The sequence below is a fragment of the Lagopus leucura genome, unplaced genomic scaffold (genome assembly GCF_019238085.1).
Source record: "Lagopus leucura isolate 7727_CA_CO unplaced genomic scaffold, USGS_WTPT01 Super-Scaffold_100157, whole genome shotgun sequence".
Lineage (NCBI taxonomy): Eukaryota > Metazoa > Chordata > Aves > Galliformes > Phasianidae > Lagopus > Lagopus leucura.
The window spans coordinates 4,489,235-4,505,298 of NW_024962334.1; the positions used below are offsets into that span (position 1 = coordinate 4,489,235).

Consider the following 16,064-nt stretch of genomic DNA (forward strand, 5'->3'; position numbering starts at 1 on the left):
ACTTTTCTTTCTAATGTCACCTGGAAAGCACCCGGCACTTGGAAGGTGATAGCTGTCCTCCGTCACTGAAAACCTCTGCAAAACTTTCCTTCCTTCAGTAGGCTTTTGAGTAGATTTGGATTGCTTTCTACTTTGCAAAAAAAACCCAAAACCTAATTAGTGTAGGGGAAGACAGTTTGCACTTGCAGATTACAATCTGGACAACCTTACTGCATGATTTAGAGGCCTTGGGTGAAATGGAAGTCCCCAAACGGAGAATAACCTTTTAATCTAATCTTCTCAAAATACAATCTTTTGCAAATCCTAACCAAGATTTGGCTGAGTTATGCTAACACTTGCAAAAAATTCAAGCTTATCTTCTTCTGCAATCTGAATATTCATGAGAGAAAAAGCATTTTCTTCTAATGAAAACATAAAATTAATTTGAAAATAAAGTCCCTGTAGAGACTTTGAACTACAAAGGGAGTTGCCAGTCAGACTCTGTAATATTATTTTAAAAATACCAGCTTGCTGTCAGTTAAAATAACTTCTTAAAAAATTAATATTTGATTGATTCTGAAAATTAAGAGTTCAGAAACATTAGGCATGCTCAATAACAGAAGTGCTTGTCACCAACAGGAAAAAGAAAAATTGAGAGTCCATAGCAATGGCTGTCCTGATATCAGTTTAACTTGGAGATAGAATTGCAGAGAACTCATGCAGGCTCCCTTGGCAACTCTTGCCTTTTTCAGTCCTCTGCTTCTATCATCCCTTGCTATTTTTAGCCCCATCTGTAAAAATATGTTTTTGCCAAAGAGCAAGGGCAAGATAACTTGAAGAAAGTATGTGAGCAAATAAAGAAATCACAAAGCTTGCAGGACAGTCATATGCGCAGCTTTGTCAAGCTGCTTCCCATTCATTCCCCTAGCTTTGTTTTGGTGCTGTCTATTCAAATGTTAAATCTGCTCAGGCAAGAACATTGTCTTTTGGCTTTTTAGTACATGCTTAAATCTCACCTCACGTAGTTCACATCTATATAAGTACATTAGTTATTCTTACAGCAGATCTGTACTCTTTCACTCCAAGGAAAGCTGGAAAATTTTGCTGTGTCATTTAGTGGCAGTGCTTTGTACTTGCACCTCTAGCAGACGTATGCAGTATCAAGCTCTCAGCCCATGGTCTGCCCTTTCTGGGACATATTATCTCAGGTGTGGCACCATGCTGTTGAGCCAGGGAGGCCTGCATGCTAGCCATAAATGATGTTTCATCTCTAACCTGCTCAGAATGGGAAAAGAGGTTTGTCAGCAGCTTCCTGTGCATCCACAGTGGTCTTACCATCACTGAAATGTCTGGGATAGTAAGTGGAGAATATTCTGAAATATAGATAGCTGGCTACAGAGAACAGCTACTATTCTGGGTAGGACAGCATTTGGTTATTTGTCCTGGGCATTTTATATGTTGTTGAGAAGCCCTCATTGTCTCCAGTAGAAAATCTTTTATTATGTTGGGAATATCTTGAGTGTTACTTATGGTACTGTCTTGGATATTGAAAAAGTCTCAAGTGGCATAGGTTAGAGATGAGTACGTGTATGGGAACTGTTGAATCATGGCCTGAGCCACTGATTGATCACCTGAGGCAAGCATTGAGTCAGCCATGGGAGCACAGGTGAAGGCAATTCAGCTGGTGGTGGAGCTGGCTGCACCTCTCCTAGACCCCATTTAAGGACTGACTGCCACTGAGGAAGGATTTCTTGCTGGAGATCTCTCTGTGAACCTACATCTTTGGGTACAGGTGAGCATTCCTTCCCTCTTTGTTTATTTTCCCATTTCCACCGTGACAATTTTTCTAGCTGTAACACCAACTTGGATATTCAAAAAGTCTCAAGTAGCATGGGCTAGTGATGAGTATGTGACTTTTGTGTGTCTTTTCAGTGAGTCTTCTTAGCTAGTGTGGTCCATTCTTACAGCTCTAATTTCCTCTAGTTGGTCTTTTGCTCTAATTGATAGATGATTTATCTTACACTACTAATGGCAGCAGCCTTCTATTAAGCTGTGCAGAGGTTTCGTGGTCTGGTTGTATACAACTGTCCTTGAAGAACAGATAAACGTGACTTGCATTTCTCTAATATGCAACCTGACTCCACAGTGCTCTGCTGTTATATAGAGTAAAGCCTAGGAGGTCTTCTCCGGGTGTAGTGACAAGGCCACATAGCTTCATCTACTACATATGCTACCATCATTACTGTGTAGATGATTAAAAGCACAACAGATACCATATAAAGTACATGAAAAGGAAGAATAGCATGATAACTGTGAGGAAGGCTGGAATTTTTTCTTGACTTTTGTAGAGAATTTTGCTTTGTGTTGTTTTTTTTTTGTTTTTTTTTTTTTCTTCTCTCTTTCTTCAGTACCACCTACATACAGTTCTTTTGTATGGCATCTCTTGAGCAAATACCAATTCACAGAGGAGGAGTAGTCAGTTGGAAAGTTCCTGCAGGGGAAGTGAAAGCCTTCCTCATCCCACAAGGAGCAGGCCATGGAAACCAGCAGCTCTGTGTGTCTAATCAGACCTAACACGTGTAGCACCAGTGACATGCTAATAAAACTGTCAGGCCTTGGGATTAGTAATTTACACTCATGTTTTTAGATTCTCTGTAAGAAGAAAGAAACTCTCCTTGTGGATGAAAAATGATGTGTGAATCCGTAAGGCTGGGCTGAAAAGAAGCAGATGCTGACATTTCTAGACTTAATATTTTTGCCTTAAAAACACATCTGTCATCAGCCTCCACTTATGAGAGCAGAGGAGCACTTATCTAAATAAACATGATGGGTCTGGTTTTTAAATAGTTAAAATCATTGTATCATTTTGAAAGGTGTAGCTTCCATTAGTGTTAACTTAAAATATTAAGTTGGAGTGTGTAGCTGCTCTCTGCTCTGAAATAATTTCCAATGACACTTTCTCACATTATCAAAAAACTTTCCTGAAAGGTCAGAATGAGTAGATTGGAAATTAGTAACTGAAAGCGTATGAAGCTGAGAATGCTGCAAATGCTGAAAATTTGCTGGGGAGAAGGCTGTAGATTCAGGAATGTGTTTAAATAAAATGAAGAGCAGGGGAAAAAGGCAAGAATGTTTGGGGAACTGAGCTGTCAAATTTGTCTGCTTGTGGAATAAGGGTTACAATAGAAATAATTCATAGTTTTTGACCTTAGTTCGCTAATTAACTCCTTTACTGTAGTTCAACAACTCCTGTGCATAAAAATGCACAATTCCGTTTCCTATGAAAATCTATAATGAGCTACTTTAAGTGATTTTAAGACTATTTTGTGTTATCAGACAAGTAGAAAGAAGACTTACCAGTGACAAGGACAGACATACACTTGCAACCCAAACCAAGTTTTATTTACTTTATTAACAGTGTTAGCAATTACTAACGGCTTTTGATGAGGAGGCAGTATGTGGAATACAAGGATGTGATGTAATTCATATTTGCGATTGCATGGGCTATGACCCCCTTTCTTGGACTTAATAAGACCTTACTCTGTGAGAAGTTCATGGTTCTTGTGCTGTGCTCTAGACATACTCCATATGGCCTTGTGATGTAGTTAGATATGAGACTATTCAGTCTATGAATGTCACATGAACCTGGCTCAGAGGTAAGTGCCAAGTGGCTTGGCTTGTCCCACTTGTGTTGATCCAGAGCAAGAACAGCAGCTGATCTTCAGGCAGGTGCAAGAACTGGCCTGGCCAAACTATAACCAGCTTTAGAGTGCTTGGTGCCGAAATGGTTAAATGTTTATTTGTGTGGATTTTACCTAATTACTAAACTGCCCCAAGAAATACATTCTTTATAAATCTGGACATCAACCTTTTACAGATGCACTGCTGCCAGTGAGAAGTCAGCAATTAGCAACAGGACCCCACCCATAAATTAACAGTGGTATCTGGGTAAGAACTTTGTTGGGGGAAAAAAAAGTGGAGGATGGAGGAGGCATGGGTTTATGACATAGTCCATGCATATATGTAAAGAAGAAAGAGGACTTCTTAGGGGTGCATCCACCCTCTCCCTGTGTGTGTGCAGATGGTTTGTAAACTAGGAAGGAAGAACTGTGATTCCCTACCAGTCTTCCTAACTTGGACTGGAAAGTGTCAGGATTTGGTACTGATGCTTCTGTAAATCATTTTCCCTGAATAAGGAAGGAAGTGGTAGAAGAACTGTGGCTTGTAAATGATTCCTAATCAAAGTGCTCCCCAAAGCTTTTCCTGCGGACCTGCATATTCCTCAGCAGCCTTTCTAACGCTTGTGTTTAATACCGAAATGTGTGACTTCTCTCTTAATCCCAGGACAGAGTGTACCATACGCTGGTGTAAAGCCAAGCCATGTCTCTGGGGAAAGGCATCTCTAGTTCAGTACAAAATATTGGAATTGTGCACAGTGATAATAGAGATGCTTCCATAGATGAGCCCCACTGACATATGGCAGGTCCAATTCCACACCACCTCGGGCAGACTACAGCTGTTCCTGGTTCCTGGTTTCATAACCCATTGGCTTCATAAAGGCAGCACACACTTTTCTTAAAATTGTATTTCCAAGAAATCCTCTGACTGGGTTGTGGTTCAACACTTGTCTCCTGCTGAAGTCTCTGTGACACTTAAAGTTGTATCTTTAAGTCTTTGCAAAGTGCTTGAGACAAATTTCCAATTAATAAAAACCTTGGCAGCAGAGGGGCGGTCTGACAAAATGACATGTGATGTGGAAGTGTATATGAAGCAAAGGGGTGTCATTGAATTCATGCATGCAGAGAAAATTGTACCCACTGACATTCATGACTGCTTGCTGAATGTTTATGGAGACTACGGTGGATGTGAACACGGTGAGGTGGTGAGTGGTGTGTTTCAACAGTGATGACACAGAAAGGCAAGCCATGTCACACTGAAATGAAGTGCTTCTTGTTCAGCTTGTTCTCATGAATCAGTGGATTACAATTAGGGAACTGAGTATGGAACTGGATATCGGCTTCAGTGCATTGGAAATGATAGCTCCAGCATTAGAATATTGCAGTTTGCTCCAGGTGGGATGTTCACACAGGACCAGAAAAAATACTGTATGGAAGTTTGTCAGGATCTACTGAGTAAATACAAGGCTGAAAGTTTCCTGTTAAGATGTGTCAAAACAACAGTCCATGGAGTGATGACATGTGACTTTCCCACTGAAGAAAAAGACTCAGCAGGTAAATTAATGTGCAGCCTTCTGGGATAGGGCAGGAGAGCTCCTTCTGGATTTCCTGGAACCCAGATAAACCATCATATGACTCGTACATCACAACACCAACTAAGCTGAAGGCTCAAACTTCCAGAGTCAGGCCAGAGAAGAAGACAACATCAGGCCCTGCACCAGTTTAAGCACTGTGGAGCACATTGCCAGTTTTGACTGGACTGTCCTACCACATTCACTGCATAGTTTGGATTTGATGCCTTCTAACTTCCCTCTGTTTGGGTCAATGGAGGATGGACTGTATGGGCAACTTTTTCCTATAATATGGATGCTATTGTAGCAGCTGTGAAACTGCCATCCTTATTTCAGATTTTGACAAGCATGGCATGCAGGCTCTTGTTCACTCCTGGCAAAAATGGTTTTGCTAGTGGTGATGACTGTGTTGAAAAATAGTGTTTGTAGTTAAGAATTTGTGCTATCAAATGGTGCTATTGTGCTTTTTGTCTGTTGCAGTTTTCATGGAAGTAAGAGGCATTGCTTTTGTAGGAGTGACCTACATACAGCAGGATCATTATCACAGATGTCCTATAGATATCAGTGTGTTTTATCATCAATCCCTCTGGCTGTGGCATCCATAAGTTGTAGAAACAGCCAGTGAAGGATCAAGACAGCCTCTTCAGTATCTCACTCTCCTGGCTCATTGAAGTAGATTTGTTCTCTTTGTGAACAGTGGCTTGGTGTGAATTATTCTGGCAGTTTTTGACTTAGTAACAACGCTTCCAAAGTTAGGTGTGCAGGCACCATCTTCTAAATTGTGCACTCTTTTCCAAGAACAGCCTTAGTTGGTTTTATTCATGACCTTATTTAGACATTTACACCTCCAAAAATGAAGCTTCAAATCGTGCAACGAAAGGAACTTCAATTGTCTACAAGAAATTATCCACATTGCTAAAAATAAAGCTTTCATTTTTTGGGCAAAATGTCAGATGTCAAAACTTGGGCATTTTGCAGTTTAATTCACTCTAGTCTTGCAATTTAGTTCTGTAGATAACTGAAGGAAAAATATTTAAAACTAGTGCTGTAAGGCGAAGCTTTGTGGATACGTCTGTAGAGTTTCTTGTAGTGACCAAGTATTTAAAAGAATGATGATGAAGTGAGAGTCAGAGTTGTCACCTTTCTCAGGACCACAATGATACTAATATTCTGTGTGTGCAAGAAACACGCTTGGGACACTGCAGGGATTTAATAACTGCATATCTCTGCAAACAGATTGTGCTGAAGGAAGAACTGTTCTCAGAGCTGGGGCCAGTGCTGTGCAGAAATGTAGGAACTGGAATTGGGGGTGAAGGCAGCAGTGATAGCTGCCAAAGTGTGGGGCTTGTAGATACCTTTTTCTTTAGGACATAGGAAAGCTTGTAGGGTGGTATCACAGAACTTACTCTGCATGCACACAGACAAATGAAAGCTTTTGTGTAAATTCATCTTAGGAAAAGCAAGTGCTATTTATTTAAATGCATTGTGTCAGTGGACATCATTTTGCAAGCATCGGGATTGGACTCTGAAACATCATGCAAATACAGAGATGGTGTATATACACAACTGTATACCCACTGAACTGTGCTTCATTTGTTCTTAGTGCCAGTGAAAGCAAAGCAGCCTCCAGCTGATTAAGGGGAAAAGTCACGGCTGCTAGAAGCCAGGACCTGATTTAGAAAGCTACTGCTCTGCTTCAAATAACTAAAGTTAGGAAAGTCCCTTGAATTTAACCCTAACTTTCTTGTTATCAGGGATGGGAGGTGAATAAGCTGATGATTCTTGTTAGTGGTTTTTAATAGTTTATCTGTCCACAGTCAGTTTCCAGAGTAACATGTTTTATTGCATTTTTTTTCACAGAAACAGTAATTTTCAGAAGAGAAATAAATAATCTTATGGCTCACAGCAAAGGTTCTGTATTCACTGGAGACCTCTGGTGTAACAGCTGAATTAATCATGAATAGCTGAACTCTCTCCTGCAGTGGCATGCCAGAATCATTTCCTTGCCAGTGTCTTTGCTTCCTTTCTACTGTCCCCATAAAGTTGCTACTCTCTGCCTCCTCCTGCAGTGTGGGGCTGCCCCCTGCCCCGTTCCATCAAAGTGGATGTCTTGCCTCATTTTTTCAGCATAGTTCTGTTCAACTTCAGGTCTTGTGCTCTAAGCATTGTCCTGACAACCAGTGGGAAAACTCCCACTGTTTTTTATGGTCTTTGATACAGTCCTTGCTGATGTACCACCTTGAAATCAACCTCTTGCACTGTGTGCTCATCTGCCTTCTTGCACTGTAAAAAGGCATGCTGCTCTAGGGTGTGCTGTGTGACATCCCTGGCTCCACTGCTTCTAGCAGCTTTTGGAAAGATGACTTTGTACTATTTGAGTGTGTCCTGGGAAGCAGCTGGAGGGAATCTAGGGGACAAAGCACTGCCTACAGAGTTATGGTTGACAGAAAACACCAAGATGTGTTGGGAGGCTGTGTGAAGCAGTACCCATAATTGTGGCATGTGTTTTAAGTCACTCTCTTAATGAACAGCAAGTTTCAATTTCACAGGTCTGAAGACTTTTGATACTACTATTCAGCATGAGATATATAAGGTGCAATGACAGCTACCAGTTCAGTGAGATCTGCAGCAAAGCAGGAGATTGACAGGATGTAATAGAGGTGGTATGAAAGGATTTGGACTAGATGAAAGCTTGATTTCAGATGCTGGCCGAACTTGTTGGAAACAAAGACTGAGCTGGTATGGAGCATTAGTGCTATGGGAAGAGTTGAGAGAAGGATGATAGCTTTTTAGATACTCTCTCACTGGTTAAAAAAAAAAAAAAAAAAGTTCTGAGAAGTAAGTTTTAAATGATGTTCAGGATAACTAAACAGCCCGCAAGAGTGCTTGAGGTGTGCTGTGAATCCAGACATCTCTGAGCTGTAGAGAGATAGTGAGTTGATTGTTTTAGCTCACTATCAACTAGCAGAAGAAGGAATAGACATTTATATTACAGAGTTGAAAGCTCTGGCTTCTGCATGTAACTTTAGAGACATTAAAGAGTACCTAATGAAATACAGAGTCATTTGTGGGACACGCTATTTCAGCTTGCAGGAGAGATTTGTGGAGAGAAACAGATCTATCCCTGGAAAAAGACTGTTCAACTGCTGAGGAGAATGATCAATAAAAAACAGATCCCAAAGCAGAACAAGTATATGGGCTCCAGCTGGAAGAAACCATCACTCAATTGCAGGCCAGTCTGGAACACAAGTATCATGAATCTCTGCAGGTACTGTGAGGAGAAAAAAAAAATAAATAAAAAGGAAAGTCAGGGGAAAAAAAATGCCACATCTCATGGGAATGGTGCAGTAGATATCAGATACAGACCTGCCCCATGTCTCACTGCCCCTGCTAACCCAAAAGTAGATGTTGTCCTAGGCGTTGAAGTAATTAAGGTCTGACTCCACAGATGAGCTGCCTCCATAGCTCTTGTTTCTCTATCTGCCCTAATGACAGTAATCTGAGCTCTCCTCCATGATTTGAGCACCAAGCAAAGGTGTTGGGTGTGGAAGACCCTGCAGACAGCCAGCTGCTGCCTAATACTGAGGCTGCTTTCTTGTGGCCCTTCTGGAAAGCAGCTAGGTTTCTGTACTCTCTGCAGCCATCTGTTTTTAAGGGGACATGGAGCAACTTGATGTCCTTGAGATTTTAATATCTCTGAGATGTTTGTTATTTTATCTCTGTACCATTTTCAGTGGAGTCCCTTGCTCATTTGTGGTTGGAGCTGACTGGGGATTCACAAGCTACAGATGTGCTTGGTTTGTGCCTGCATAAGCCTTCTTTCTTTAGGAAATCAGCCTGAAAGGAGAACACACTATGATTAAACCTTTCATAGCTTCCAAGTGAAGAGGGGGTATTTACGATGTTACTTTAAACAGAGCCAAAAGCCCTCAAAATGTAAACCCTGGAGGGGAGAGGGCTGCTGGTTGCTCAGCTGCTAGACTGTGCTTTTATGCTGTTGGGTCAGCGAGTAATTTGATTTCAGCTGGACTGTGAAGCCAGATGCAATATAGTCCGAGCAACACTTCTGCATGGTGCTATGAGACCGGAGAATTATGACCACGTGCTGGTTGTGCTGAGCCCCCAGCTGAGAGCCGGGCTCTGCCTGACCCTCCCCGAGGAGCTCTTCAGTGGTTCCAGGAACTGTGAAATTTTAGGAGCACTGTCTCTGGCTGTAGACTACAAGATAGCTACTGTGCAAAGCCTGATTTCATTTTCCAGAATGTTCCTTTTTACCCTTGGCAGTAGATACCTTGGTCTTCCACCTCCCCGTGCAGGAGATCCAAATTGAGTTTTGGAACCTGAACGCTTGATTTCCAAGTGGAGAACCATACCACAGAACTCTGCATATTTCACCCTGCAAGAGGAGGATGCTATTATATTCCAAATATGCATTTGCAAACAAATGCAGCATACTACTTCCCTCTGAAAAAGAGAGGGTTATTTTTTTTTTTTTCCATCTAAGCAACCCCAGGAAACGTGGCTGTCAAGTAGATGGCAAGGCTGGGTTGACTTAGAGCTTATATGAGTCTCTTTGTACACATGCTATTTAGTTGATTGAAAGCATGACTATTTCAGAGGCTTCATCCTGCCCTGAACTACTAAATAATGAATAATTTAGATAACTCATCAGCAGCTGGATACAACCACATACTGATTAATTTCCAGAAGAGGAAGGGCCTTTGAATTGAGGTTTTAGGTCAAGATGTTGCAACTATGTGATGCTTTACAGCCTTGCTTGCAATTCTCTAGATGCTTGGGTATGTGAATTTGTATTAGTTGAACTAATTGAACTGTATAATTAATGCAGCTTGTTGATTATACAAGAAGTGCATCTAATTACTTGTACCATAAATCTGCACATAAAGGGAGAGATGGTGCAGATAGATGGAATTCTCTAGGCTTCTCTTGACTAAGACAAGGAATGTCTTTTCATCAGATTCAAAGAAAACAGAAATACTAGTTTAAGAATTGTACATTTACTTTGTCAAGAAGTTACTCCAGCAGTTTATTCACAGGAATCTTTGTTTGCCACTTCTAATCTTTATGGAACTTAGCTGATGTTTAAGACATTTAAGACAATATTTTGTAACCATACTCACGTGCGTGATCTGACACTAAAATCAAGAAGAGCTCTTCAGAGCACTTGCTGCAGATACCAGTTCTTAGGACACCACTTCAAGCTGCCACTGGAACCTTCTTCTAAAGCCTGTCTATAGCAGCAATACCACAGAAAACAAGGTTTTAACATCTGGATCCGGAGTATAAAAATGAAGTGCACACAAGGCACTTTAAATACCTTTTGTGCTGAACTAAAGTTCAAGATCTCCTTATTCTGAATTTTATCCAACATTTTCTAAACAGACATTTTTAAAATCCTCGTCTAGACAACATATCAAGCTGCAGGGATGTGGGAAGCTCTGGCTTGTCTGCCTGCCTGTTTGTTGTGCTGATTGGTATGCTGTTTGCTTTTGTGCTGAGAACTGTTTTGCTGCTTTGTTCACTTCCCTCTCCAGTGATCTTTCTAGGGAGTTGTCACTGTGCATCGTGTGGCTTTTGCAGGGACCCTCAAATACTGTGTAAAGATGAAGGCATCTGTCCCCAGTTATGATATCCTTTCACTTCTGTGTGTGAAGGCTACCTCCAAGACAAATCAAGGGCTGTAGACCTGACTGTAAACCCAATGAGTTTACGAGGGTGTGATTTGAGGGGGCCTTTTGAAGATGTTTGCATAATGCATGTTGCTGACTAGTTTTATTTATTTAATGGATGTTTGGAAGGTAGGAGGATGTCTTTACTATCACACAATAATTAATACATCAGATGTAGCTTCCTGGTAACCAAGAATTATATACAAGCGACTATATTATCCAATTCATATAGGAGGTGTCACACCCCTTAACAATTATGGCATAATGAAATAGGAGTACTGGTATGTCTTCAACTTTCTTTTATCTTCCCCAGTTCCTGGCTCCATGCAGGACAACTTAAAAATTAAACTGTATGTCTGAGGGCGTTGTTCAATGTGATGGTCACTGTTCTTGCTCTCATTATACAAGAAGACCAAGACTTCTGCAGATTAATGGCAGCAACTCTTCAGCCTTCAAGAGTTTTTTTGGGCAGACAGTTTTTTTTCTGCAGACATGTTTCCCTCCATCAGTCCTAGCACACAGGCTACATACACACTACGTGTGTGTGTGTGTGTGTGTGTGTGTGTGTGTGTGTGTGGCCTGTCCCAAAACTACACCCTCTCTGTCATCACATGTCCCCACCAAAGTCTGACACAGCATGGCTGTGTACATTTTGTCTCTGCTGAGTTTCTTGTGTCTCTGTTGAACAGCAAAGCATCATAGTCAAAGTCAGGGTCAGAAGTGGATGGAAAGGCAGCTGAATAGCTCCATGATTCCTTTTTAGGAACGACTAAGGCAGTTCTCTTTCTCAAAGAGGGGAATTTCATGGGAGAGTTAGAAAGTGCTGGTCCATCTTTGCCTCATTCCCCTGTCTGTGAGGAAGCTGCTGAGACATGATAGCCCATATTGCCCTCCAAGCCAGTTCCAGGGATCCTCTTGCTTTGTTTTGCAGGTATGAGATGACGGCAGGGATTATAAAGTTTTTGTTTCTACCTTTGAAGGTGACCCTCTGCACTCTAGACCTCAGATTTCTTATGAAATCCATTACCTCCAGAAGACTGTGGACTGCAGCAGTATCCTGATTAAGGCTTCATGTAACTATCACTCAAGAATTTATTTGCCTAGCTCTTGAATAGTATTTCTCATAGGAAGCAGATGTCGCTTGTACTTTATTGGTCTGCACTGGCTTCCAATTCCGGTTTGATTTTACTGGCAAGTGTTGCTTCAGACCTGGAATATTCTGGCTGCCTGGGAGATGCTACACTCAACAGGGAAATGTGAGCTAAAAGCTGTGGATGTAGTTGGGAGGTGAAGGAGGCAAGGTGTTAACTATGGAATTCTTATCCTGGTTTATGTTTTCTGGAGCCAGTCTTTTTGCTCTCAGGATTTATTTTTTCCCTTGCGTTTTTAATGAACTTTTGTTACACTGTGTTTTCTGTACCATTCTATTTCATGCCATATAAGGAACTGGCAACGTTAGGTAATCCTGCTTTGTGAACTAGCACTCTGAGTTTTTTACTTTGTGAATATTGATTACTAAAGCTAAATACTTTTAAGGGCAAGTAGGGTTAGTCTTACTTGGTTCTTCTTGAATATATACCCTCTGATGGTTTTTAAACTTAGAAGAGCATACCTGAGGCAGCAATGAGCTAGAAAGTTGTTTCACTGTTAAAATTCTAGCAGCATTACAATTGGAATTGAGCGTAACAGTGAGGTAAGAAGAGAGATGAAACTGGACTTAAACAAAAGTTCTGTGCAGAGGAGGCACTGGTTCAGTTATCACTGCTGGTGTAAAAGGGAGCTGTAAACAAAAGACAGAAATGAAGAAATAGTTCATGTTTTTCACTCACTAGTTATCCTGGGCATTTTGTATATATTTCTTAAAAAGTCTATGCTACAGACTGTAAGGCAATGCCTCAGTATTTTGTAAGGCTGAGCTTTGATTCCATCTGTCAGAGAAGCAAGACTCTAGAACATTTCTGTAGAGGCATGGGACATGTGACTATTAAATACAGAAGCAGAGTTGCAAGAAAAGATCTGCAATCAACTTATTCTGGAGCACTGCTTTATCTTCTGTGGTTGTATTCCTGATCCTCGTACCTGACTGCGGCCTCCTTTGCAATTCCAATAACTCAGTTGCAATTGAGTTATCACCAGAGTCTGAACTTTGTCTTCTCTTAGCCTTTTTCCCTGAGCAGAATGACCGGAGAGACCTTCTTTGATATTTATTCTCTCATCCTGCACCTGTGTCTCTTCTCACAGAACTATTCCCAGAGCATCGTAACTTCAGTGAAGAATTCATTTCATTTTGTCAAGTTTCTGGTCTGACCCTTAATTTAGAGCAGTCATTTCAGTCTACAATAACCTCTGTGTTTCTGCATGCAGCAGTGAATGAATTATGAGCAGCCCTTAGCCATGTGCATTCAGGATGCTTTGGTAGCCCCACGGGACAGGTAGACTTCAGTGCCTGAAAACTTATTATAGAATGGGGGTACAGTCAGCATGTTGTGTAATAGTGCATATGTGGATTTACCCGTATGTAAAAGCTTTTATGTGATTCACTGAGGCCATTAGGAGTGGAATGGCGTATCATTTCAGGCACAGAGCTCTTCAAAATGAACAGGTTTTTCCATCTTTCCCTAGGGAGCTTCAAGACGCATCCAGCATGTGTGTGGGAGGAGACTGTTCATAAGCTTTCCGTCTCAGCATCCAGGAACACAAAGCTTATTGTTAGGATAAGTGCAGCTCTGAGTGATAAATGAGGCAGGGTGGCTAGATGAAAAAGACTGCCTTCTCTTGCTGAGGCAAATGGGAGCTGATTTTTGAAGTGTAATAACCTGGACGTCTCTTATGAGCATTTGAAGCACATTTTGATGGAGTCCTGAGTTGAATGCTTGGAGAATACCTTATGGTGAAGTACTGACACAGCAGAATGACAACGAAGATCTCTTCTGATTAACTGCAGTTAATCTTATAGAAATATCTGTGCTTTTCTCTTTGCTGTTCTTTCTGTCTCTCTTTCACCTGACATTTACTGGCTCATGAAGATGTATCTAGCACAGGTTATTTATTTTTTTGCCACATTCATTCTGAAAATTTCACGTGCTCTTTTGATTTTTTCAGTCCTCCAAAGGAAACAGGCAACAGGCTGCCTGGGTTTGCATGGTTGGATTGAGTGCCTAACAAAATTGTGCTTTCTTAAATTATTTTGGCTTATTTGACTTCTGAAATCAGGGACATAGCAGAAGAACACCTGTTCTCATCCAGCTTCAATACTTAATCCCCATTCCAGACAAGCCTATAAGGGTGTGGCACAGGAGGGGAGAAATAAAACTTGCTCAATAACTTTGTTGAGCATCCAGAAAGGTTAATGGATGGTGGTTTTATTCTTTTGTTTTTCTTTTTCACTTCCAAACCAAGAAATAAAGACACTATTTTTTATTTTTTTTTTTCAACATTGAGAGAATGAAAAAATCCAAGGTTACTGCAAGTGATGCAGGAAGTGCTAACGGACAGTTGTACACATTCCACACGCGTGTGTGATGCAAGAAGAAATTTCTTTTGGCAAAAACTGCTTTGGCTAAAGCTTTTAACAGTCTGTGTTAACAGTCTGTGTGGGTGTGTCTACTTGACGTGTCATCCTGACATTTTGCTTTATCCTAAATGAGCCTATTTTCCTTCAGGGTGGCAGGACCCAGTGCATCCAAGAAGTCTGCCCCATTCTCTCGTGTCCCCAGCACCTCAGTCACGTTCCTGCAGGACAGTGTTGCCCCAAATGCTTAGGTGAGTGTTTACGTTCCTGGGAATTTTGTAATTTATGTAATTTGTAAGATGGTATGTTGGTAATACTGCTAAATCTTAATATTGGTAAATTCTGAAAGGTGGAAGAAACAGAGTTGCTCTAATATACAGGTTTCAGTATGTACTCAGGGTCAGCATGTGCAGTTGTGATGGATGGCACTCAGCAAGCAGCTGCAGGAGAGCATTTGAGTATATGCCAGTTGGCTTGCATAGAGAGACAGATATAGAGATGTTTCCCACCTTCATTACATGTGTTTTGTGAAGGAGGTTGAGGCGAAAGGAAAGGTTTCATTGGAATGCACCGCAAAAGGAAAGGCCTCTCCCTCTCAGATTTTTGGTTAAGTGTGCATTTGCATTCTTGGCTTTGCGGAAATGCAGGTCAAAGAAAACTTCTGGGCTGAAATTGCATTCTTAGAAGTTGTTGTCAGCAAGGCCAGAACTCAAGAATTTGCCTTATTGTTGCCTTCTTAAGGTGGAATCACAGTTTCAGCCAGGAATGTTTTCCCAACACGTTTTAAAGGGGTAAGTCAGGAACCTCTGAGAAGGTTCAAGTTCTTCGAAGCCATGCCAAGAAGTGCATGAGAGCCCTTATTTGCTTGTGCCATTTCATCTGATTAGCAGGTTAACATTCCTCAGCACGTGACCCTCTATTTCATAAGCACGGTTCATAAACAAGAATCTTACCACATAAATTAGGTTTAATTTGGTCTATGAAATTATGAATAAGTTTTTGCAGATTTTCAGGACTGCTAGTCACCAGTTCTTCAACAGAAACTCCTTGACGTTTTGTCCAAACACTTACTACTGTTTCTGGTCTGTTTCTAGGGTTGGAATAAGAGCACAGAGTACTGACCTAGAAGGCAGTGAGCTATAGGAAGTTCCAGTTTCTCAGAATAATTAACATTTTTGACTACTTGAAATAAGCCTGAATTTGCTTATTTATTTATTAGTTGAGAAATGCTATAAATAAATACATGCCCAGAACATTTAACCACAGCACCAGAGAGAAAAAGAGTAAGGAGTGAAATGGAGAGAAAAACGGTTCAAATAGTGAGCTTCTGAGCTGCTTTTTTGGCCAAGGACATTTTTCCTTCTGCAGACTTCCCTTGTCCTCTCCACCTCCTGTTTTTCCCAACAGAATCTTCCCCTCTCTGATCTGAGTGTTCAAAAGCCAACTTTGATATTTGACTGTTTCGTAGGTATATTTGCACAGATTCTTCTTTGCTTTTGTTCACTTAGAAATGTCTGTGAGTTTGCCAGTAACAGTGACTTCCATTTTGTGCAGTTATCACATTAAGGTATGTCAGATACCTGTGAATAGGTAATGTCTGCTCACAGTGAAATGTTGCAAGTTCTGGAGCCATGAG

General features: G+C 41.0%; 1 protein-coding gene and 1 long non-coding RNA gene across 2 annotated transcripts in view; both read left to right on the forward strand.

The window, feature by feature from the left end:
- BMPER (BMP binding endothelial regulator) overlaps positions 1-16,064 on the forward strand; it is a 146,061-nt gene that overhangs the window by 57,922 nt on the left and 72,075 nt on the right. Inside the window, 1 exon segment of the mRNA XM_042888263.1 lies at positions 14,580-14,679. Coding sequence (XP_042744197.1) covers positions 14,580-14,679 — 100 coding nt within the window.
- LOC122189277 lies at positions 1,743-11,877 on the forward strand. Its single transcript, XR_006181775.1, has 3 exons — positions 1,743-1,771; positions 3,857-3,927; positions 11,849-11,877. It is a non-coding gene; the product is annotated as an uncharacterized LOC122189277 (long non-coding RNA).